General features: G+C 45.5%; 1 protein-coding gene across 12 annotated transcripts in view; it reads right to left on the bottom strand.

Annotated features, from left to right (window-relative positions):
• Nucleotides 1–10,338: 10,338 nt before the first annotated feature.
• UNC13B (unc-13 homolog B) overlaps nt 10,339–23,842 on the bottom strand; it is a 222,275-nt gene continuing 208,771 nt past the window's right edge. For 7 of the 12 annotated variants that reach the window (XM_067744046.1, XM_067744045.1, XM_067744050.1 and 4 more), the window contains 16 exons: nt 23,255–23,340; nt 18,893–19,019; nt 18,663–18,759; nt 18,290–18,433; nt 17,890–17,967; nt 17,342–17,419; nt 17,012–17,100; nt 16,620–16,772; nt 16,371–16,494; nt 16,204–16,260; nt 15,941–16,021; nt 14,873–15,020; nt 13,333–13,389; nt 12,425–12,517; nt 12,085–12,244; nt 10,339–11,920 (listed from right to left, as the gene is read on the bottom strand). In XM_067744046.1, coding sequence (XP_067600147.1) covers nt 11,635–11,920; nt 12,085–12,244; nt 12,425–12,517; nt 13,333–13,389; nt 14,873–15,020; nt 15,941–16,021; nt 16,204–16,260; nt 16,371–16,494; nt 16,620–16,772; nt 17,012–17,100; nt 17,342–17,419; nt 17,890–17,967; nt 18,290–18,433; nt 18,663–18,759; nt 18,893–19,019; nt 23,255–23,340 — 1,858 coding nt within the window. In that variant the 3' untranslated portion in view covers nt 10,339–11,634. Of the gene's footprint in view, nt 11,921–12,084; nt 12,245–12,424; nt 12,518–13,332; nt 13,390–14,872; nt 15,021–15,940; nt 16,022–16,203; nt 16,261–16,370; nt 16,495–16,619; nt 16,773–17,011; nt 17,101–17,341; nt 17,420–17,889; nt 17,968–18,289; nt 18,434–18,662; nt 18,760–18,892; nt 19,122–23,254; nt 23,341–23,842 lie in introns of those variants that run through there. The other 5 variants (XM_067744051.1, XM_067744047.1, XM_067744044.1 and 2 more) reach the window with 3 other exon arrangements.

Raw genomic sequence — 23,842 nt, forward strand, 5'->3', positions numbered from 1 at the left:
TCTTGCATTCCTATACACTAATGATGAAAAATCTGAAACAGAAATTTAGGAAACACTCCCATTACCACTGCAACAAAAAGAATAAAATACCTAGGAATAAACCTACCTAAGGAGACAAAAGACCTGTATGCAGAAAACTATAAGACACTGATGAAAGAAATTAAAGATGATACAAACAGATGGAGAGATATACCATGTTCTTGGATTGGAAGAATCAACATTGTGAAAATGACTCTACTACCCAAAGCAATCTACAGATTCAATGCAATCACTATCAAACTACCAATGGCATTTTTCACAGAACTAGAACAAAAAATTTCACAATTTATATGGAAACACAAAAGACCTCAAATAGCCAAAGCAATCTTGAGAAAGAAAAACAGAGTTGGAGGAATAGGCTCCCAGACTTCAGACTATACCACAAAGCTACAGTAATCAAGACAATGTGGGGCTTCCCTGGTGGCGCAGTGGTTGAGAGTCTGCCTGCTGATGCAGGGGACACGGGTTCATGCCCTGGTCAGGGAAGTTCCCATATGCCGCGGAGAGGCTAGGCCCATGAGCCATGGCTGCTGAGCCTGTGCGTCTGGAGCCTGTGCTCCGCAACAGGAGAGGCCACAACAGTGAGAGGCCCGCGTACCGCCAAAAAAAAAAAAAAAAAAAAAAGACAACACGGTACTGGCACAAAAACAGAAATATAGATCAACGGAACAGAATAGAAAGCCCAGAGATAAACCCACACACCTATGGTCAACTAATCTATGACAAAAGAGGCAAGGATATACAATGGAGAAAAGACAGCCTCTTCAATAAGTGGTGCTGGGTAAACTGGACAGCTACATGTTAAAGAATGAAATTAGAACACTTCCTAACACCATGCAGAAAAATAAACTCAAAATGGATTAAAGACCTAAATGTAAGGCCAGACATTATAAAACTCTTAGAGGAAAACATAGGCAGAACACTTTAGAACATAAATCACAGCAAGATCCTTTTTGACCCACCTCCTAGAGAAATGGAAATAAAAACAAAAATAAACAAATGGAACCTAATGAAACTTAAAAGCTTTTGCACAGCAAAGGAAACCATAAACAAGACGAAAAGACAACCCTCAGAATGGGAGAAAATATTTGCAAATGAAGCAACTGACAGGGGATTAATCTCCAAAATTTATAAGCAGCTCATGCAGCTCAATATCAAAGATACAAAAAACCCAATTCAAAAGTGGGCAGAAGACCTAAATAGACATTTCTCCAAAGAAGATATACAGATTGCCAACAAACACATGAAAGGATGCTCAACATCACTAATAATTAGAGAAATGCAAATCACAACTACAATGAGGTATCACCTCACAGTCAGAATGGCCATCAACAAAAGAAATCTACAAACAATAAATGCTGGAGAGGCTGTGGAGAAAAGGGAACCCTCTTGCACTGTTGATGGGAATGTAAACTGATATAGCCACTATGGAGAACAATATGAAGGTTCCTTAAAAAACTAAAAATAGAATTACCATATGACCCAGCAATCCCACTACTGGGCATATACCCTGAGAAAACCATAATTCAAAAAGAGTCATGTACCAAAATGTTCATTGCAGCTCTATATACAATAGCCAGGACATGGAAGCAACCAAAGTGTTCATTGACAGATGAATGGATAAAGAAGATGTGGTACATATATACAATGGAATATTATTCAGCCATAAAAAAGAAACGAAATTGCGTTTTTTGTAGTGAGGTGGTTGGACCTAGGGTCTGTCATACAGAGTGAAGTAAGTCAAAAAGAGAAAAAGAAATACCATATGCTAACACATACATATGGAATCTAAAAACAAACAAAAAAAAACCATTCTGAAGAACCTAGGGGGCAGGACAGGAATAAAGACGCAGACGTAGAGAATGGACTTGAGGACACAGGGAGGGGGAAGGGTAAGTTGGGATGAAGTGAGAGAGTGGCATGGACTTATATACACTACCAAATGTAAAATAGCTAGCGAGAAGCAGCCACATAGCACAGGGAGATCAGCTCGGTGCTTTGTGACCACCTAGAAGGGTGGGATAGGGAGGGTGGGAAGGAGACACAACAGGGAGGAGATATGGGGATATATGTATATGTATAGCTGATTCACTTTGTTACAAAGCAGAAACTAACACACCACTGAAAGGCAATTATACTGCAATAAAGATGTTAAAGACAAAAACAAATGGGAACTAATGAAACTTAAAAGCTTTTGAACAGCAAAGGAAACTATAAACAAGAGGAAAAGACAACCCTCAGAATGGGAGAAAATATTCGCAAACAAGTAAACGGACAAAGGATTAATCTCCAAAATGTATAAACAGCTCATGCAGCTCAATATTAAAAAAACAAACAACCCAGTTAAAAAATGGGCAGAAGGGACTTCACTTGTGGTGCAGTGGTTAAGAATCTGCCTGCCAATGCAGGTGCACATGGGTTTGATCCCTGGTCCGGGAAGATCCCACATGCTGCGGAGCAACTAAGCCCATGCGCCACAACTACTGAGCCTGCGCTCTAGAGCCTGCGAACCACAACTACTGAGACTGAGTGCCACAGCTACTGAAGCCCACGCGCCTGGAGCCCATGCTCCGCAGCAAAAGAAGCCACCACAATGAGCCCGTGCAACGCAATGAAGTGTAGCCCTCACTCACCGCAACTAGAGAAAGCTTGCACACAGCAAGAAGACTCGATGCAGCCAAAAATAAATAAATAAGTAATTTTTTTAAAAAAAGGGCGGGGGCTTCCCTGGTGGCACAGTGGTTGAGAGTCCGCCTGTCCATGCAGGGGACGCAGGTTTGTGCCCCGGGCTGGGAAGATCCCACATTCCATGGAGCGGCTGGGCCCGTGAGCCGTGGCCACTGAGCCTGCGCGGCCGGAGCCTGTGCTCCACAACGGGAGAGGCCACAACAGTGAGAGGCCCATGTACTGCAAAAAAAAAAAAAAAAGGGCAGAAGACCTAAATAGACATTTCTCCAGAGAAGACATACAGATGGCCAAGAAGCACATCAAAGAATGCTCAACATCACTAATTATTAGAGAAATGCAAATCAAAACTACAATGAGGTATCACCTCACACTGGTTAGAATGGGCATCATCAGAAAATCTACAAACAACGAATGCTGGAGAGGGTGTGGAGAAAAGGGAACCCTCTTGCACTGTTGGTGGGAATATAAATTGATATAGCCACTATGGAGAACAGTATGGAGGTTCCTTGAAAAACTAAAAATAGAATTACCATATGACCCAGCAATCCCACTACTGGGTATATACCCAGAGAAAACCATAATTCAAAAAGACACATGCACCCCAATGTTCACTGCAGCTCTATTTACAAGAGCCAGTTCATGGAAACAACCTAAATGTCCATCGACAGATGAATGGATAAAGATGTGGTACATATATACAATGGAATATTACTCAGCCATAAAAGGGAATGGAATTGGGTAATTTGTAGAGATGTGGATGGACCTAGAGACTGTCATACAGAGTGAAGTAACTTAGAAAGAGAAAAACGAATATCGTATATTAACGCATATATGTGGAATCTAGAAAAATGGTACAGGTGAACTGGTTTGCAAGGCAGAAATAGAGACACAGCTGTAGAGAACAAACGTATGGACATCAAGGGGGAACGTGGGTGTGGAGCGGCGATGGTGGTGGGATGAATTGGGAGATTGGGATTGACATATATACACTAATATGTATAAAATAGATAACTAATAAGAACCTGCTGTATAAAAAATAAAATTCAAAACAAAACAAACTGCCTGACTTAACCCTTGGAATAGCTGAAACGGAAAACCTTCCTTGATTGGTCTTGATAACAAAGTCCAATTCTCTTCAAATTCTGTCCGTGGCTTCTAATTTCTTCCTGACTGTGGCTATTAATTCTAGGGAACGTAAGGGATTTGAACATAGCTACTGCATCTCTAGGCAAGGCCATGTAGCTGAAAATTCCTTGATACAGGTAGAGAAGAAAGAATGGTGCAATTTCAGTGAGATTCATTTCATACTCTCCAAAGCCAAGGACATGACTCAGCAGAAGACTGGCAGATTCCAAGACAAAGGACTAGATGGATAAGAAAAGGTATTCACAGAAATAATATTTTCTTTTCCACAGCATTTAGGTAACTGGACAGTTTACAACTTATGTTGTTGAAGATAACTACTGCACACTAAAGGAGAAAATAGTATGTAGGAAATAATATTTGTATCTATGATTCAGGATGATAGAGAAGGTCACAGATGGACAAGAGTACTCAAAAAAACGCTTTTCATGAGGAATTCATCAGATACTGCAAAATGCTGCCACGCAGATTTTATTATATAAAAGATAATAAGAAAACCAGGAACCCATGTTTTATTTATGGACTGAAAAAATTGGCCAGGAATAGTCCATCACAGCTTTTCTCAAATTTTAACATGCATCAGAATCACCTGGAGGCTGGGTCCCTTTCTCCCCCTCCCCCCGCCCCTGCCCAGAGTTTCTGATTTAGCAGGTCTGTGGTGGTGCCCAAGAATTTATATTTCTTACAAATACAGGTGATGCTGATGTTGTTGGTTCAGGTCTAATACTTTGAGAACTGCTAGTTTATCATAAGGTCCACATTATACTGGATACACACACACTTGTTGCAAATTATGGCAATTTAGTTAACTCTCTACTGTTGACTTTGGAAATGATACTCTCCCCACCAACCTAATAGCCAAAAATAACACTGCTCAGGAAGAAGTTATAGCTAGTCAGGTAAGGAGACAATCTATTTTACAGCACAAATATATGTGTTTGGGCATTTGACAGAGGCAACCAGTGACGTATATCTAGCAAGTAGGAAACAACATTGCCTTTAAAAGCCTTTACCTATCTTGAGGCAGACATGAATTTTGTTTCTTGTACTCAAAAAGAACACCCTTTGGATCTCTCTGTACCTTACACATTACCCAGGGTCCCATTCTCATTCTTCTTTTCTCACTATTCACTTTCCCTGAGTTTTCTTACCCATCCTATGGCCTAATTAAAAAAAAAATCTATATATCTATATATCTATATCTATATATCTGTCTGTCTGTCAGTGGTTAGTAACTTTGTTCAGGTTAAGAAATTCCTTTGAGGGTTTCCCTGGTCGCACAGAGGTTAAGAATCCGCCTGCCAATGCAGGGGACACGGGTTCAAGCCCTGGTCCGGGAAGATCCCACATGCCGTGGAGCAACTAAGTCCGTGTGCCGCAACTAAGCCTGCGCTCTAGAGCCTGCGATGCACAACTACTGAAGCCCGCGTGCCTAGAGCCCATGCTCCGCAACAAGAGAAGCCACCGCAATGAGAAGCCTGCTCACCACAACTAGAGAAAGCCTGCTTGCAGCAACGAAGACCCAAAACAGCCAACAATTTAAAAAATAAAATAAATTTATTAAAAAAAAAGAAATTCCTTTGGGAATTTAATTAATGCTATAGACACTTCATAAAAATAAACATATATATGTATACATATACATTTTATATCCAATTCAAGACATTCAGAGATTCTCACTCAATTCCATAGGCGACAGGTTGAGAATCCCTACTTGTATGCTAATGTTTCAAAAATATGTATCTTCAGCCTGAATTTTTATTCTGAGCTTCAGTAGTACATATCCAAATATCTACTTAACATCTGTATTTGGATGTCACACAATTGCCTCAAAATCTACATGTATTGAGGAGTGACTGTTTAATAGGGATGGGTTTTCCTTTTGGGGTGATGAAGAAGTTCTGGAACTGGATAGTAATGATGGTTGTGCAACACTGTGAACATACTTAATGTCACTGAATTGTACACTTTCAAATGGTAAATTTTACATAATGTGCATTTTACAATAAAAAATTTACATTTACAAAACTGAAATTATCTCTATTCTCCACCTCCCACACACCCAAAATTTGTGCTTTCTCTTATATTTCCTGTCTTTGAACATGTTACTAGTCTTACCATTTACCTAGTTGCCCAAGACAGAAACCTGAGAGTCATCTCTGAAAATGCTCTCTTTCATTCTCCCACTTACAATTAATCATGAAGTTCTGTACGTTCTTCCTCATTAATAAAAAGTTAACTTGGAATAGTCCTCTACGACTATCCCCAAAGCTTCTACTTAAGTTCAGGCCACCATCATTAGCCTCACAGTCTCCAGTTTCGTACCTTCCCACCCTCCACCTCAACCCCCCTTCAACTGGCTATTCTTATCTTGCCAGAGTGAGTTATCTTTTTGCTTAAAAACCTACCATTGCCTTCAGGATAAAGTCTAAATTTCTCTTCATGACCTGGCCTCTGCTTACTTCTCTAGTCTTATCTCTCAACATCCTCCTACACAAAGCCAAATGTCTAGTGACATAAGCTACCTGCAATTCCCAGCTCATCACCAACTTTTTTTTTTTTTTTTAAGCCAAGTGCCAAGTGCACATACTACTCCAAATTCCTAGAACTTCATTTCCGTCTGTTTAGACCTGGCTAAGTTCTACAGTTAAGATTCAATTTACATCACCTTGCTCAGGAAGCCTTTCAGATGCCCCAAAGATGATGTCTTTACTATGAGCTCCCTTACTATGAGCTTCTATGTTCACTTGTATCTTAACATTTATACTTTAAGTTGAAGTCATCTGTCTCCTTTAAAGACCACATTATCCTTGAGGGTAGGGACTATATATCAATGCACCTCCAGTACCTAAAACAGTATCCAGCATGTGGTATGTTCTAAATAAATATTTTTGAACGAAGAAGTGATGCCTTAGTGAATAATAGGAACCCTGATATCAGAAGTCACCCAACTTTCCAGTGACTTCCTACCTTACTCTGTTAAAAGCCAAAGTCATTACCATGGGCTCTGACTTCATCTCCTACTATTCTCCCCTTCATTCACTCAGTTCCAGCCACACTTTGAAACCATGACTGGAAAAATATTTCAGCCAAGGAGCCATTTAAGCATGTACAGGAAGGAAGGAACTAAAATATACTGAGCCTCCAGCATGTATCATGCCCTGTGCCAGGCAATTTCATGTGTCATATCATAGAATCCTCACAATCACTCCGGGAAAAGGCATTGCTCTATGGCCATTTCACAACTAAGGAGACTAAGTCTTACAGTAGATTTCTGAATTTGAACAGAGGGAAAACTTTATTGGAAAGAGTCCATAGTGGTAACTTTTCCTTCCCTAGATACCTTTTATGCTGGTTATTCTGTTTGCTCTGCCTCCTCCCAGCCAACTCCCTCTGCCCTGTTCTGGGAAGCTGATCTCTATGAACTACATTACCCAGACTACCTTGCCCCTGGGCTTCTTGAAGGTAGTAGCTGGAGACCAGAGGGCGAGAGGAGAAAGGTTAGGGCATTTATTTCTCTACTTCCATGCCGCCTTGTCTAAGTTCTTGCTCTTGTCAGGCAGTCTGTCTTTCAGATTGTAGTTCTAACTGGGCGCTGGTAACAACACTTCCCTTTCTTTCCCTTGAGGCCTAGGAGTGCTACTGACTCACCACTTCCGGGTTTCACCATTTCTTTCTAGTTTCTGTTAACACTGACCATACCTCTGTAAATCATCCTTTGGTTAAACTCTCTTCAATTAAATTCTTTTGAATGCACAAACTTTTTCCGCAAGGACTCTGACTGATACACTAGGAAAACAATAAATGGCATGTTATTCTTCTCCTTTGGTCTTACATTCATTCCATTTCCAGTATCTACAGTCAAGTCTCCTTCCTCTCCTCTAATCTGAATCTTCCCATACTTCCATGTCTACATGGCCTTCTAAGAAGTCTCTAAATACTCTATTACCTACAGAGCGACGCTGCTGTTACCGTTATTATGCTGAATCTAGTGTGACATTAGCACGCTGTTGTCCTTGTAGTTCTAAGACTGTTTAGCTTTGTTAGTCTGACCTTCCTGGCAGGGCAATAAGCTCATTAGGGGCAGGGAACTTTAGCAATTATAATCTCCAAACAAACATATTTTAGCTCGAAAGAACCTTAGAGTTTACCTTGTCTAACCACCTTATTTTACAGATGGGAAGGTTCAGGCTCACATACGGAAAGGCTCTCTCACAGCTGTACAGTGGCAGACTTAAGTGCATCATCTAGGTTCTCCCTATTACTTCACCATGCTGTGATGCTGTGCTGGGTACTTAGTAGGCACTCAGCATGCTGATAACCCACTCTTAAATTCATACAAGGGTTTTTGTTTTGTTCAGTGCTAGGCTCCATGCCTAGATGAGTACCTGGCACATATTATGTGTTCAGCAAATATTTATTGATTTTGAACCCAGGACACAGCAAGACAAGTTCCTTGGAAGTTATCAGAGCTCAGAGGATCATTTGTAATAATGACAATAATCCCTTATACATGTACAGTATAGTTTTCAAAGTGTTTTCACATTTAAATAAGCCCATTTGACCCCTCTGAAGTAAACATGGCAGGAATTCATAGTCCATTTAACAGATGCAAGCAACAGCCTCTGAAAAGTTAAAAGTCAAGGTCCCCTGAGAAGTATGTAGCAGAGCAGAGACTACTGTTCATGTTTTCTGACTCCCACTTCAATACCATCTTCACTACTCCATGTTGCTTCTTCAGCTTAGCCATTCTGCTTCAAGATATGTGAGGTTCATTCACGGAGCTAGTCCAAATATTCACAATGACTAGGTGAGTTATATACTTATGCTGATAGAAATGATTTTGCTTTTTAAAAAATCCACTATTAAAGGTACTTCTATTCTACTTCTGATTAGATACAGCCTGCAGAATACCCCCAACTCTCGATACTACAAGGCCTGCTATTTCCCACAGAGAGGAGGGTTATGATCTATGCGTTCTGGAGTGAAGGAGACGGCACTTTTGAGACATCACTTCTGGTACAGACCAGAGCCAGGCCCTTTTAAAACCAGCTGTTCAAAGAGAAACAACGCCTTGTTCTTGGCCTGATCCCACCAGAGAGGAGTTGGCACATGATTTCTTCAAGATCAAATGCACCAGGAAGCTAACTGCAGATATTTTGATTGAATTCTCTTATAAAAAACACTTTAATACAGATTTCACCCTGGGTTTTAGCTACTAGTATGATCTCGGATCCTAATCAGGGCATCACAGAAACCAAAGATAACCTAAACATATATAACATATATCCAACCTCTATGGATTTCAGTTTCCATTAAGAGCTCAAAGTATTGGCACAGAAAATTATCAAAAGTCTTATATCAGGGATCTCAAACTCAAGTGTCTACCGCATACCAGGGAAATAATGTAAAGCCCAGAATGACAAAATAAGGAGTAATGGAGTCTATGATGAACTACAGAAAACTAATTTGCTAGTTGCTTCTCAGCTCCAACCACCTGTCACTTTGTGGGAATGTCAGCTAAGAGTTAATAGTTCTTCTGATTATTTCCTCAAAAGCTAGAAATACTCATTTTTAAAACATAAAATCTGGTTTTAAAAAGTTAGCTACTGATTCAAATCTGCAAGCCTTTTGTAAGCTAGTCAGCCAGAGTTTGACTTTTCCTTACGAAGTAGGTTTCTTGCTCCATATGACAGAGGAATGAGAGCAAATGTGCCACTTTCAAGTCAAATATGGTATAGGATTCATGGCTTCCCTCTCAGACAATCTGGATAGTGCTGGAAAAGTGGACAAAACTCCCTGAGTTAATAGGAATGTACCTTAGCTGGAGGTTTTGGGGGTATCTGCTTTATGAAGTAACCAGATAAATGGATGCCCTCTGGGAGGTATTTGGGGCATAAAGATCCCCTTTGCTAGGTATCTGGGCAGGTAAGTCCTCTCTGGAGCATCTAGGAAACCCGTATACTCGAGTATGGGGATGGGGAGTACTGGGAGAACAGTTTACAAGAAAGTATGAAGACGGACAGCTGTTGGGAAGTACACAGAGTGCTAGGAATGCGAGATAGTATGGGGGTACAGTCTCTCTTCAGTGTTGGGAGGGAAAAGGCGATACCCTCTCCTCGGGCGCCACCTTCGGGCGCCTCTTGCTCACCATCGCTCCGCAGCCACCGACTCCAGCGACCGCCATCTTAACGCACCTTTGCGCACAGGTGCCCCGGAGCCACACGATCCGGGCAGAGTAGAGCCCCGCCTCCGGCCACGCCCCTCCTCCCCAAGCCCGCCTCCAACCACGTCCCCTTTCTCAGCAATCTGCCCCCTCTCCCCCAGCGGTTTGAGGCTCCACCACTTGGGGGTGGGCGGTGGCGGGTGGAGAGCAGGAAGGGACCACTTGTCTAAAACCTATCATTATATAAGGAAGTCATTTCTACAGCTTTCCACACTTTAACAGAATTATCAGACCCCAAAGGCTGCTATAAGATAATTTATTACAGACTAGCCAATAATCTCTTGTAACAATGGCACATACAATAATTTAAAACAGCAAAGATTCCTAGTTTCTTATTTCATGTAATAGCCAATGGACAATGCAGAGTCCTCAGGAAGTCCAAGAGGCTGCTACTGAGGTTATCGAAGGGCCTTCTCTGAGCAAGGGGCCTGGGAAGTCCACATGACCCTCTGGAAAAAGTTTGTCTCTGACCTCCCAGGGAGTGTTGAGCCCCCCCCTTCCTCCAGCTGGTACAGAGGGATCACAGTCCAAGTTCCTTCTGTAGGGTTGAAGGTCTATGAGGGGAACTGCAGCTGACCTAGATGAAGGGGAGTGAGGACAAAGGCTGGATTCTTTCTGCAAGGGGGAGGACCGTCAGAAGGCAGTGGCCATAGGTGAAGAGGACTCTTTCTAGATTGATTTCCACAACTTTTGGCTTTGTTCAGGGCTTTTTCACGAAGAAAATACAGTCCTCTCTCCTGGATCCTTCAACTAGCTCTCAGGTGCATACACTTAAGAAGAGCTTCTCATGTCCTGAAGCATCACTCCTCTTCCTAAAGGAGTGAGGTAGGGGGACTCATGGGCAGGTGGCCCCTGGTGCTTGGGTTCCAAAGAAATTCTGCTCAGGGCTCTGAAGCACCATGGGAACCTGGTTCTACTCATGACAGATAATCTGGGCAAGGGATTAGCAGAGCTCATTTCTGAAAGGTTTCTGGTTCAGTTTCAATGCCTTGTACTCACTTGAGCTACTCTACACCAGTAGATTCTGCTCAAGGGACAGGCTGAATTCTATTCTGTGTGCTCCTGCCCTGGCCATACTCCAATCCAGACCACAGGGCTCAGCAATACCTGTAGACTCAAATGATTACTTACCTAATTAGGCACAAGCTCCAGGCCCTCTAAACTTGTTCTTCTAGTGATTGGTATGTACGGATTTAACTGGATAAGGTGTGGTATGGAGAGGGGTAGAGAAGGGTTGTGGGAGTGGAAGAACCTCTGCCAAGAATGGCTGACACTCTCAGAAACGTCTACCCCTCTGTGGAAAATCTCCCTGCCTGGTAACCCCCACAGCCCAGCTCCCAGCATCACAAACCTGCTGGTCAGGGACTCATGACCCTTTCTGTGCAAAGCCATACTCGCATCACCCCAAACTTTTCCTTCAACGTCCTTAACGGAATGAGTCAACCTCTTGACTACGAGGACCCTAAGAAACACAGTAACTCCCACTAGCCCTGACTTGTGGAACTGGTGCCATCTGGTTGGCACAGGAGCCTAGGTGCTCAGCTCCCCTCCTCCACGGAACGAGACTCCGATTTGAGCTTCACAAACTCTCGGGCCACTTCGTCATTGCTCCTCTGAGACAGAATCCGGAGAATGGTCATGCCTGTCTCATCCATGTGGATCTTCCGGCCCAAGGGGCACCAACAGGCACAGCTGCCCTTGGCTGCCACGTCCCTCAGAGGCATCACAGCCAGCCCCAGAACACGATCCTCCCGGGCAAAGCAGTAATCCTTCACACATATTTGCAACTCATAGGCTTCTGGCCCCTCTTCATTTCCCAGGAGGCTGTGAGCACAGGGTAGATGGAAGGTGGGAGACCAGAGCTGAGGGCGTCCTCAAATGAATTCACCCCAGCTGCCATCCAGCCCATCCCTTCTTTCCCCTCTCAATTCTTACCCCCCAGATCAACCCCATCCCAGAGTCCTTCAGGCCCCCATCCCATAACTTACAAGTGAAATGTCTCATTGTACTTGGGGGCCCAGTTGTTGCTTTTTGACTTGGTTGTGAACTTCCTCTTCTTATCACTTTGGTGAGGGCCAACCATGGTTACTTCCACAAAGGGCCGGAACATACCGGCTGTCTGCCACTTGAGGTCATTGGCAGCCACCACTGCACAAACATGGGAAACCTGTGAGAGATCCCATCAAGCATTCCCAGTTCTTGAGCCCCGGGTGGCATTCCCCTTGGAGGAGGGCTAAGCTGAAAGGCTGGGATAAGCAGTCCCTGCCTTTGACTGATGAGGCCACTGGGCAAGAAAAGGTCTGGGGTCTGTAAGCCCATGCCACTCACCTTTCACTGTGACCTTGTGCTCCCCAGTTCCAGGATGTGTAAACAAGTCCACCTGAATAGAGACTTCTCCCACAGAATCATCCACACCGGACCCTGAGGGACAGATGGACAGATGATTCCCCCACTGGAGAACTTTAAGACTTTAGACCTAATTATTCCAGGTAAAACCGTGGAGTTGGGAGGCTACTATCCTACATCCTAAAGCAAGAAGTAATCACCCACAGAAGCTATGGGGAAGTAAGTAATGGGAGAAGGAAAAGAACGGGGATAAAGACTAAGACTATGTATTAAAATACAAATCAGGGTGACAACATCTTAGGTGAAACCTCTTCCAGAACTGCACCTGGAATCTCTCAGATTCCCCAAACCTCTCCCAGCCTGCAGAATTTTTCATTGAAAGTTGCTGGGAAAGGACAGTGCTGCCACCCTGTATTTTTGTCTGAGAATTATGTCCACCCCATGGTGTCTCAGCAGAACAATGTGGGTCCCATCTAGCCAAAAGCAGCACCTTCCCACCTGTGGAGGCCCCTTCTTGGGAGGCTGCCCTGCACAGAATGACTTTTTCCTACTCAAACCTGGACCTCTCTGCAAACAGCTCCCCAGTCCCTCTGGCCAATTTTCAGCCTCCCCTCTGCAGAAGCCTCACTCTATTTTGGGAAAACACCAGTACCCTACACCCCAGATAAAACTTCTTTGTCCTTAGACGGAGGGGTGGGGGAATTCTGAGGACAGCTATTGTTAACCCTGTCTCAGACTGTATGAATACACTGCCCATCTCTGAAACTTGGGATAGAGCCTCTGAACTCTGATACTTGGTTCCCCCAGCCCCAACATAAGCAGCTCATTCTAGTTCACAGGTGACAGTGTTAGCCCATATTAGATTCACATCTGCATGGTATATAACGTACCCTTTTCCGGCTGAATGTCCTCATTAGCAGTAAACCTAATACCTTTCCCATCATGCACTGAGTGAGGACAGGCAAGTCAAGAGGTAGCAGCAGTAGGACAGAGAAAGAAGAATCAGTTAGAGGTCTAAGGAGTTAACAGCCATTCAGAGCAGCTCTACACATATTCTGAGGGAGCACGGAGATGGGGTAGGGTGGAGAGAGAGGTCAAAGAACTGGGGTCAATGCTCGAATGCTCCAAATTATACTTAACAGTTTGAAGATCAACCAAATCATGGACAGAAGCAGTAGAACATACAGAGAGAAGGTTTCTGAGACCCACAGGGCACAAAAGAGAAAGTTGTAGGCTCTAATTTCCTAGGCCCTTAAATGATAAAGCAGTGGGTAGAAAACGTACACTCACAGTTGCATCCTCCCTGCAGTCACCACCCCTGCCTGCTGTTACTTCATGTGTGCCCATTCGAGCGTCTCCTCATCTTTATATCTAGCTTAAAGCTCAATGTTTCCAAAAGGCCTTTTGGATTAACTCCTATCCTCCCTGATGTTACAGGCCTTTACATGTACTCAGCTCTGTGAAAGATCCCTGTCTCCTTGAGCAAGGCTCGTAACTTCTTTTGCTCTGCCTTCTCACTCTGGACTTGAAATACGAACATACGTGGAAAACGGAGCAGTACTGCAGGTCCCTTGTATTTTTCACCTTTCATCAACTCTATTCTAACTGCTTAGATCCCTCTTCCCCTCTGCGTCAGCTCTGTGCTCCAGATCCACAGCTCAGTAAGGCCTAAGCCTTCCCACTCCCGCCTCCACCAGGTTCACTCCTCCAGGCTTCCCTGGAAGGAGCAACAAGAACTGCGCCTTGAAGGTCCTTTCCAGGAGGACCTTCCCAGGGTGAGGGTCAGAATTTCAGTCTGAGCCATGTCTAGGCAGATGTGTTTTGTTATGAATGGGCCTGCCTGGAGGCAAGGAGGGGTTCTGAGAACTGGAAGTCACTGGGAGAAAATCAGCTGCCTGGGTTCCCTGTGCACTAGCACCACCCATGAGGCCGGAGTCTCAGCTCTGCAGAGCCCCATGATCCGCACCCTCCCTTCAACTGCTCCCGTGGTTTGCCTCTCTTAGTCTTCTCCTCACCCACACTGGAGAATCTGGAAAGTCTTTTGCTTTCTCTCCCCTGGACAGCTTCCAACTTAGGCTCCCAAAGCTATGAATCTTCATGAGTGTCTCAACCACTCATTCTCAAGGCTTCCTCACAGATTTTTCCTACCAAACAGGTATACTCCTTGAGCTCAACACACATGCACTGGCCAGATGATGTCTGGGAAAAGAGAGCTCAGGCACATTTCCCAGGTCTCTGTGATTCTCCTGTCTGGTTTGAGTGTGGGTTGGGGGTAAGTACTGGGATCCTGCAAGAAATCCTGGTGTCTGGGTTTGAAGGGCTTTCTGGAGAAGTACTTGGATCCTCCCTGAGGGCTACAGGATACTGACTCCCTAGGGACAGAGATGTATCAGGGAGGGGAGGTGGGGACCCAAAGCCCTTAGGCCTTACCCTGGGCAATCTGTGAGCGCACAAAGGTCTTGATGAGCGTGTCTGTGGTCTGTGTGTACAGAGACAGGGCATAGCGTAGGGACTGCAGATCTGGGCTCTTCTCCAGGAAGGTTTTCTTCAGGCCATTGCCTCCTGCATGAAAGTATTGCTGAAAGACAAGAATAACTGCTAACTGCTACTGCCTCATCCCCTTACAGAGAGGCAGCTCTCCAACAGTGTTACTCAGAGAAATGACATTTGAGCAGAGGCTCAGCGAAGATGCTGGAAGAGGATGGTGAGCCATTCAATAAACAGCAATATCAGGAATACCACACAGAGCCAGAGTCATAGTCTCTCAGGTGAAGAGTATTATTTGAATATCTGGCAGGAGTGGTAAGGGATGGCCACGTTTCTGGACGTGATTCTTGAAGGATGACTCTATCTGGACAAAGATATGTGACAGAAGCATTTCAGGAAGAGAGTAGTCAGAAGTGTTGCTTTACCCCTGGGAACGCTTAGAGCACTTTATACCTATGGCATACCTCTCCGAAGTGCCCTAAATCACAGCCCACACGTACCTGCCTTATTTATCACTTTACCAGGTTATAAGTATCTTGATGCTAGGAACTATATCTGATTCTCTCTGCATCCTTCATAGTGTATAGTGCCCAGAACACATATTGCCTGGTGGAATAAATGAATGTGTAATAGGAAAAAAAATCCTTCGAAAACCCAAATGATTTTAAACATAAGTGAAGAGGTCAGCCAGATGTCGGGTATTAGGATCTGGAAGATTAATTCCCAGTGGAAAATATTCATGAATGACAATGAGGTACAAAGTGAACTAAACTGTCCGCAGAACCCAAGAATAATGTTCTAGGTCTGTGGCGATTCACCCGAGACCACACAGGAGGTACCTTTTTGGTTGGTCCCCAGCAGGAATATGGAATAGCAGAGAAAGATATGGACACAAAAATCACTCTCTTCTGGATGTGGGGTGGCAAGAGCCCAAGGGACACCTAATCTGGCAGAATGGAATGCCAGGACCAAGTGGTAGTAAGATTGTCTAGAGGAGGGGGAGGTCTCCACCTTGATGGTGTCCAGGGCGAGGTCAAGGACAGCACACTGCTTTGGAGTGAGACTCCGGGTTTCCTCTCGCGCCATGTGGTCCTAGAACCCCAGAGAAAGCAACAGCATCAGGACAGCTTATGGCTGTCATCAAAGTCTTTCCCCCACCTGTCAGCCACAGCTACATGTTCCTCTCCTTCCCCTCTGCTTCAGTCTTCAAAGCTCAAATTTCCTTCCTTCCAGGCAACCCCCAGCCTCAGAAGGACCCCACACATCCAGAGTACCTTGAGTTTGGAAAGGTGGCTCAGCTCCTTGGCAGCAGTGAAGATCAACTGGGTGCCCTGGGCAGAGAGCGAATCAGTCAAAAGCAGAGAACTCCAAACTCAGTCAGGAAGCATGGGGGAGGTTTAGGGAGACACAGCAGGACGAAGTGGAAGGGAGGTGTCCTTACCGTCTGGTCAGTAAGTGGGGGCAGAACAATCATCCTCTCCATTGTATTCATTACCACCCGCCAGAGCTCCTTCAGTACCCGCTTCAGGACCGTCTTCTCACACACAGTGGCAAAAAGTGTGAGGCTGCAGGACCAGGCAACAGGTAAGGATGGGGTAAGTGCTTGAGAGCTCCCCCTCCCTGAGAGGCTCCTCTGTGACTGCTTCTGCCCTGTTCGTCCCTAAAGGACAGTCCTCAGTGCTGTACTCACTTGCCATCCAGGAAGTCCATGAGGGGCCGGAGCACACTATCTGCATCTTGAGTCACTGAGGCCCGGGCGCTGGGGGATGCATTCCCTGGGCCCCGCACCTGGCCCAGGATGTCGGCCATTTGTTGAACACACTCATCAATCCGCACCTGGAAACTACACATGTGCCCACAGTGCAGCCCTCCCTGCCCCAAATGCACACTGTCCCTAAAGCAGCACCAGCTATTTGGTCCCACTCCAGCATACTCATGGTGTAGCTCCAACAGGGACAGCCAGCAGGAAGAGGGGGAAGATCCGCATATGTGCAGCTGGGTGGATGAGTGTGGGGCAGGGGATCTGGGACTGGCCAGGCACCACACCTGGCTCTGAGGGCTGTGTGTTCTGGGGCCACCGACCTGTTTCCAAACACCATGCTGAGCTCATCCAGAACCGTATTCAGTTTCACCTGCAGCTCCTTCAGACTGTCTGCAGCTTCAGGGTCCAACTGTATCCACAGGAGGCAGGCTTCGCTAAGCTGGTTCTCTTATGCTTTCCTCCCTTCCTGTGCCCCCACTCCTCCCTCCTAGGGCCTCTACCCCAATGCCTACTCAAATCTCTCAGCTCAAACCACTCTAGACCCCAAGCTAAACTCCTGGTCTATACCCAGTCAGGAGAGGGTGGAGTTCTGTGGCCAGGGAGCTCAGGAACAAAGGGAAAGTACAGCAACCCCAAACCTTAAGACTTACCTCCTTGCCTCCCATGGCCTCAAACATTTTCTCCAGCTGGACCCTCAGTTGCTGCATGTTGTTCATCAGGATGCAAGGCTTTGGGGACAGAGGGAGGTGTTGAGTTTGGCTCCATTCAGCACAGAACTCATCAGGCTAGAGTCCCTCCCTCTCTCACATTACTCCAAAAGCCACAGGGAATTTACAACACATATTACATGTGTCTCTCCCTAAGCACTGAGATCTGGAACCAATGCAGACATCTCTCCTTGAATGAAGACTAGAAGCAAATGTTTCTGCTTTTAAGCTGGGTGGGGGGCCCCAGGTGTTCATGGGATTACCCTTTATAACTCTCTGAATGTATTAAAAAGAAAGAAAGAAAGACTAAGCAAAGGCCTAGCTCAGTAGAGAATAAACTACCAAATGGAGGCACAAAGGAACCCCTCATCAGGTTCTTATTATTTTGTGGCATAATCTCAAGCACAGCCCTGCCGGGAATCACACGTCAGGAGAATCACCCCACCCTTAGCTCTGAGGAGAGCTTCAAAAGCAAAAAGCCTAACCCTCACCATTTTCTCCTTTGTGCAATAAGCTGGGAAGTTCTTTGATAAGATGTCTGCATATTCCATCAGCACCTTCCCGATGGTCTGAGAAAAGAGGAGAAAAGGAAAGGAGAGGGAACCCTTAGCTCTACCCACAGGGATCTTACCTGAGGTTGTACTTCTCATCCCAGAACAGTAACAGCAGGTATGCAAAGGGGAATGTCAAAGTAAGGCACAAATCTCCCTCTCAACCCCAGAACGGCACTGAAACAAACCCACCTGTCTGCCCCGGACTCAAGTAAAGGAGAATGGGGGTAACGCCAGGCTTAACCCAAAGGCCATCACAAAGAGGGGTTGAGCTCAGGCCTGTGGCTAGGCTGTGATGTGATGGAGGTAAGAGGGGAGGGGTAGGGAAGGTCATGGTCACCTTAGCAAATCTCCTCATGTAGTGGGCAAGGATGTTGGGGTCTGGGCATTCCAACTTCCGGATGATCTCAAAGCTCTGATTGAGCTGTGTGAAGACGTCCACCACAGAGCAGGAAAAGAGTGCGTGCTCTGATGTCTGCTGGAACTAAGGAAGGCCACACACAGGGTCATCTTCAGCTGCTACCTTTTCCCAAGTCTGTAAGGTTCTAAAGGGCTCTCTGCCCAGCAGGGGTGGCTCAGCGGCCCGCGACAGCCCTCCTTACGGACTCCACAAGGCAGGGACAGCCATCCTGGTTGAGCCCAGGAACTTCTGCTGATAGCTAATTGCTGGGAGACCTGGCCTGACCCCTGTGAAGCCCAAGCCCCCGACTTACCCCATCCTTCTTATCTCGTTCCAAGGCCCCACGCAGAAATTCCAGGGACACATCCTCATTCTCATCCAGCCACTGTAGGACAAACTGCTCAAACCACCTGCAGCCAGGCAGGAAAATTGGGGGTTGGAGCTAGTGGTTGGCATATACCATGTACCTGACTGTAAGGATACTGGCCTTGTCCAACCCCTAAGCGCCCCTCTTCCCTCTGCAGCCCCCACATGATGACTCACGCTGGGTACTCAGGCACCTGCCCCTGGAGGGCAGGCAGATCCCGCATGTATTCATTGTGGAGCCACTTCACCTTGAAGTGCAGGTTCATGTAGTCAGCACTCTTACACAGCCGGTCTTTCTCATGCTCTAGTGGTACGGAGGAAGGCTGGGTCAGGTCCTGGCAGTAGAGGCCATGGTTCCTGAGCTTTCCCAAGGCGGCAGATCTAGTCAGGTGGCTCTATCAAATGTCTGAGAACAAGGGTGACTCCCAAGCACCTCCTCACAGCCACCTCCCTCTAACAGTGGGTACTCTGCTAAAAGCCTGGCCCAAATCTTTTTTTAGAGACTAAGCGAGACACCCAGATAAGGCCCACAGTCTTCCTGTGCTGGCTTTTGGAAGTGCAAGTGAGGTACTGGCCTCTGGTGAAGAAGAGGAGAAAAGGATGTAGGTGCTAAGGCTGATTAGTGGGGAAACTGCCCAGGACTGGAGAGACATGACGGTTTTCCAGGGCTTTTCTAATCCTGGTACCTGAGCCATTTCCTCAGATGAGATGAGCAGTCGTATATGACATAAATGGGTCACTGACAACCACACAGACACAGGGAAAACCAAAATGGGTCTGAGCTGACAGAACGAGCAGTTGAGCAGCCACGGTGTAACACAATCTTGAAGTAAACTGAAGGGTCCCAGAGCAGAGTTGGGACACTGAAAAATGAACCCTCAAAGAAGTATGCAGACAAGTCAGTTTGGAAACACAGCCAGATGAAAGGGCCATCCTGCTACAGAAAATGGGATGCTTATGGACTTGAAAGGTTATATAGCTGAATCTGCAGAGCCTTCTGGGAAGTCTAGGATAAAGATCACCCACAGCTTGCCCAGAGAGTCTGGCACTGGCCACACCCACAGGCTTTCTTCATTTACCCCCTTTAGAGATGAAGCATTAGTTTGAACAATAAAAGCCAACTGTGTGCTTACATATAACAATGGTGAAAGCAAGCAAACTGGGGAGAGTACTGAGCAACAGAGAAGGGAAGATCATTGTCCTTGGGAACTCTACTGCTCAACTCAGAGTTGCCATGGGTGACGCTCCTCCATGTCAAGGCAGAAGAGCCAGTCTAGGGCAGCCGGCCCTTGTGAATTAATACAGCAGACACTCAAGGAGGAAACGGGAGCCCGGGATTCAGCCTCAAAAGGCTCCCTTGTTCCAGGAATTTCATCTCCTGGCATTGTAGGCAGCACCATCTCAACCCAAAGTTGCATTTGCAGTCTCTTCTATGAAGCAGTGAGCAAGAGAAGAGGAAACAGCAGTAAAACTAGAGGTGAAGGGACAACAACAAAAAGTTCTTACCACCCAGAAAGAGGACTTTTCGTATACGAATGACAGTGGATGCTTGTGACAGAGCAGAGACACCAATGAGCAATAAAGAAAGTGAAAAAATCAGGGACATCAGAGAGACTCTCTCAGGGCTTGCCCCTTCTCTCCCACCCTGCTGTCCTTAAACCAGGCCAAGAACCTAGAAACGTGAAAAGGTACCAGCAGGAGGGCCCTTCCTCCTTCCTGTTCAACAACCCACTAGAAGGGAAGCAATGCTGCCCCATCACTCCAGAGCTCCCTAACTGCTTTCTTCTAGGGACCTTCAAGTTACTGTATTTACAGAGAATTCTCACTTTCTCTGTCAATCCATCATCTGTACTCTGGTCCAAAACCCCAATTTCTAATTAACTTCTGTGGTACAAAAACACTGGGCACACTTTAAACTGTTCTAACAATAGTAAGACTCCCATGGAGTCATGCTCCAGTAGTCGCTTGAGGTTGCTGACGGTGGGGTGTGGTGATCAGGGCTTGGTTAACCTGTCAAAAGGGGCAGAAGGGTATCTAAACCTTCTCCTGCCCGTGACTGCCACAATCCTCCCTCCATTCATCTTTCATCCTTGGAGAGTTCTTTCAACCTCATGATTTCAACTTTCCAGCTTGCTGATATCTCCCTGGTTCTGGTAATGTCTATACGAGGATTTGATGGAACGTTTCACTTTGCCTGGGTTTAACTCCAGTCACCACCTTTTGCCATTTTAACATCTCCAGCTGAAGCTGGAGTATACACACTAATCTTACCCTCTTGTTCAATGCCGAGCATCATCCTCCAGTCTTCCTTCTTCCTCTTTATTCACATCCAACTAACTCACTAATCGCTGTTGATTTCATCTCCAAAACTCCTCCGGAATTTATCCATTTCTTTCTAGTTACACTTTTACCTGTCTAGGTCTCATTACCACCTTCGCTAACATGCATTACCACAATAGTCTCCAAACTGGTCTTTCCTCCTCCAACCTATTCTCCATACTGTAGCCAGAGTGAGTGGCCTTTCTATATTAAAAATCTAGTTATGTTAATCCCTTTCTTAACATGGGATTGTTGTTCAATGCCTCTCAACTGCCTCAGGGTAGAGTCCAAAATCCTAAAAAAGGCTTAAAACCTCCTGTATGATCTAGCTCTGTCCTACTTCTCTATCTTCACCTCTCCTCTCCTCCCCTACACTCTAAAGTGCTAGTCACACTGAACTACTGCTTACAGTTCCCCAAGCATGCCAGCTCTGTCTAGACCCCAGGTCTCTGAACATACTGTATCCTCTGCCTAAAATGCCTGTCTCTCCCTTCCCTGTCACTAATGCTCTCCCTCCCCACCAGCTAAGTTTTATCATCCTTCAGGTGTCAGTTTGTACATCACCTCCTTCAGAAAGCCTTCCCAGGTAGTCCTCCCAGGTCCAGGTTACATGGGTCTCCTCTCAGCACCCTATGCTTATTCCTTTAGTAGCACTTAAAAACTTTGAATTGTAACTGCCAGTTTATAGGTCTGTTGTCTTGACTGATCTGGGAGCTTCTCAAGGGCTGGGGCTATGCCTCATTCATCTCAACTAGCACAGTGCGTGGCCCAAAGAAAATACTCAATACGCCTGGTGAATGGGGTGGGGATTTACTGCAAAGGGGCATGAAGAAACTTTCTGTTTATATGTTAATTGGGAGAGTAGTTACACAGGTGTACTTATTTGTCAAAACTCATCAAATTGTACTCTTAAAGTGTTTTTATTTTATTGTATGTATATTACACCTCAATAAAGTTGACTTTAAAAATACTGGGTGAGTGATAGCGTTTTCACAGTTGGAGTCAACACTATCCTTTTATTAAACAGGTCTCCCTTTCTCTTGCCCTCCACCATTCTGACAATCACTAAGCCCTGTTACAACTTCCTTCCAATGTCTATCAAATCGCATTCTTCCTCTAATTCCTCTGCTCTAATCCCAGCCCCATCCGCTCAGCCCTAAATGATTACACTATCTGCACTCTGCTTCCAGTCTCTCCCTGTTCCATCTGCCCCCGTTTTCCATTGAGGTAAAATCTTATAAAAATACTACTTTGTTAACATTGCATCTCTGCTCATCAGCCTTTAATAAATGCCAGGCAGTATGCTAAGTATGTCACATACACCTCAGTTACTTCATTAGCTCAATGAAATAGATGCTATCATCACTCCCATTTTATAGATGAGAAAATGGGAGCTCACAAAAGTTAAGTAGCTCAGTCTAAGAACACACTGTTGAGTAGGTGGTTAAACTGAGATTTGAAACCAGGTCAACATTAGTTCTTTCTCTTGAAGCAGTTCAAACCTTTTGTGTTTGTTTTAAACATATATATGTTTATTATATACAAACATATACATGTTTTAACATATATAAACAGACAGGAAATGCAGCTAAATAAGTGAGCACAGATGGGTATAAATGGGAAGGTCTGATACAGGTAGGGAGTGATATCTTTGTGGACCAAAGTGGGAAATGAATAGAAGAATAAGCTGAATGAACAAGATGAGTAATAATTGGTCTGTGACCCTGTTCTATAGGAGAAGTGAGGGAAGAAGTATCTTTCTGGCTTTGTCACACCAATCCAGAACAACTTTCAAGGAAAGTCAGGCCAGGCAGTCTACAGCATGAGAAAATAATCCTTACCTATCTATGTATTTAAGGTTCTGAGATTCTGTAAAACTGTAAAGATAAGTTTCATAAGACCATTCTCTAATGAGCGGGCCACTTGAGAACACCCAGCATGGGAAGGGTTGATCTCTGGGCTGGGAGAGTTTTAAATAGGCACTTGCTCTAAAGCTGGAAGGAGGAACCTACATCCACACAGCAATTTCCATTATTCCTTTGGCTGAAGCTTTGCCTACCCAGCGTCTCCTGAGGCCTATCACCCACCATGCCTAAAATCACTCTAGTTTCTCACTGTATTATTCACCCAGAACTTGTAGTTGTCTGGGAGAAGAAAGGGACAGCAAACAAGGTGCTTGGACTAGGGGTCTGCAGCCCACTGCCTTGGGCACACCCTTACCCTCCAGTGCATATTTCATGTCTTGGGCAAAGAGTTGCCACATCACTTCTGCGCTGACTTTTCCCACATTCAACTCCTGAGGAAACCTGGATGATGGAAGAAGCCACAGTCAGAGAACATGGCAAGAGCCATTTGATTTGATTGCTTCCACGGCTAACATGCCTATTTCTTGGAGGTCAGATCGAAGAGAGGAGAAGCCTAGGAAACAGGGCTACTAGGCTCAAACTGCAGAAAAGGGACCCAGGGGCCAGGGGTAGGACAAGTGAGGGCAGAGGATCCCCTCAGGCAAGGTGGCCCTAGGGGAGATGATGCCTAGAAGGCAGGGAATTGTGGCCAAGAGGAGAAGTGTTGGGGTTGGAAGACAGGCCCAGGCTAAATAAGCAGGAGGAGAAAGGGCAAGGAGGTGGGTATAAGAAGGCCCACTTTATTCATAGCAGACAGACACATACACACATGCTCTCTGGATCCCCTGGGACTCCTATGGCAGCCATTCCCAGAGGTCTCTCACTCAAGGGAGGCTGGCTCAGTCTGGGCAGGGCCCCCCATTATGTTTCCACACCTGTCTCCAGAAACAGTTACCCAGACAGA

Source organism: Pseudorca crassidens, chromosome 7 (genome assembly GCF_039906515.1).
Source record: "Pseudorca crassidens isolate mPseCra1 chromosome 7, mPseCra1.hap1, whole genome shotgun sequence".
Lineage (NCBI taxonomy): Eukaryota > Metazoa > Chordata > Mammalia > Artiodactyla > Delphinidae > Pseudorca > Pseudorca crassidens.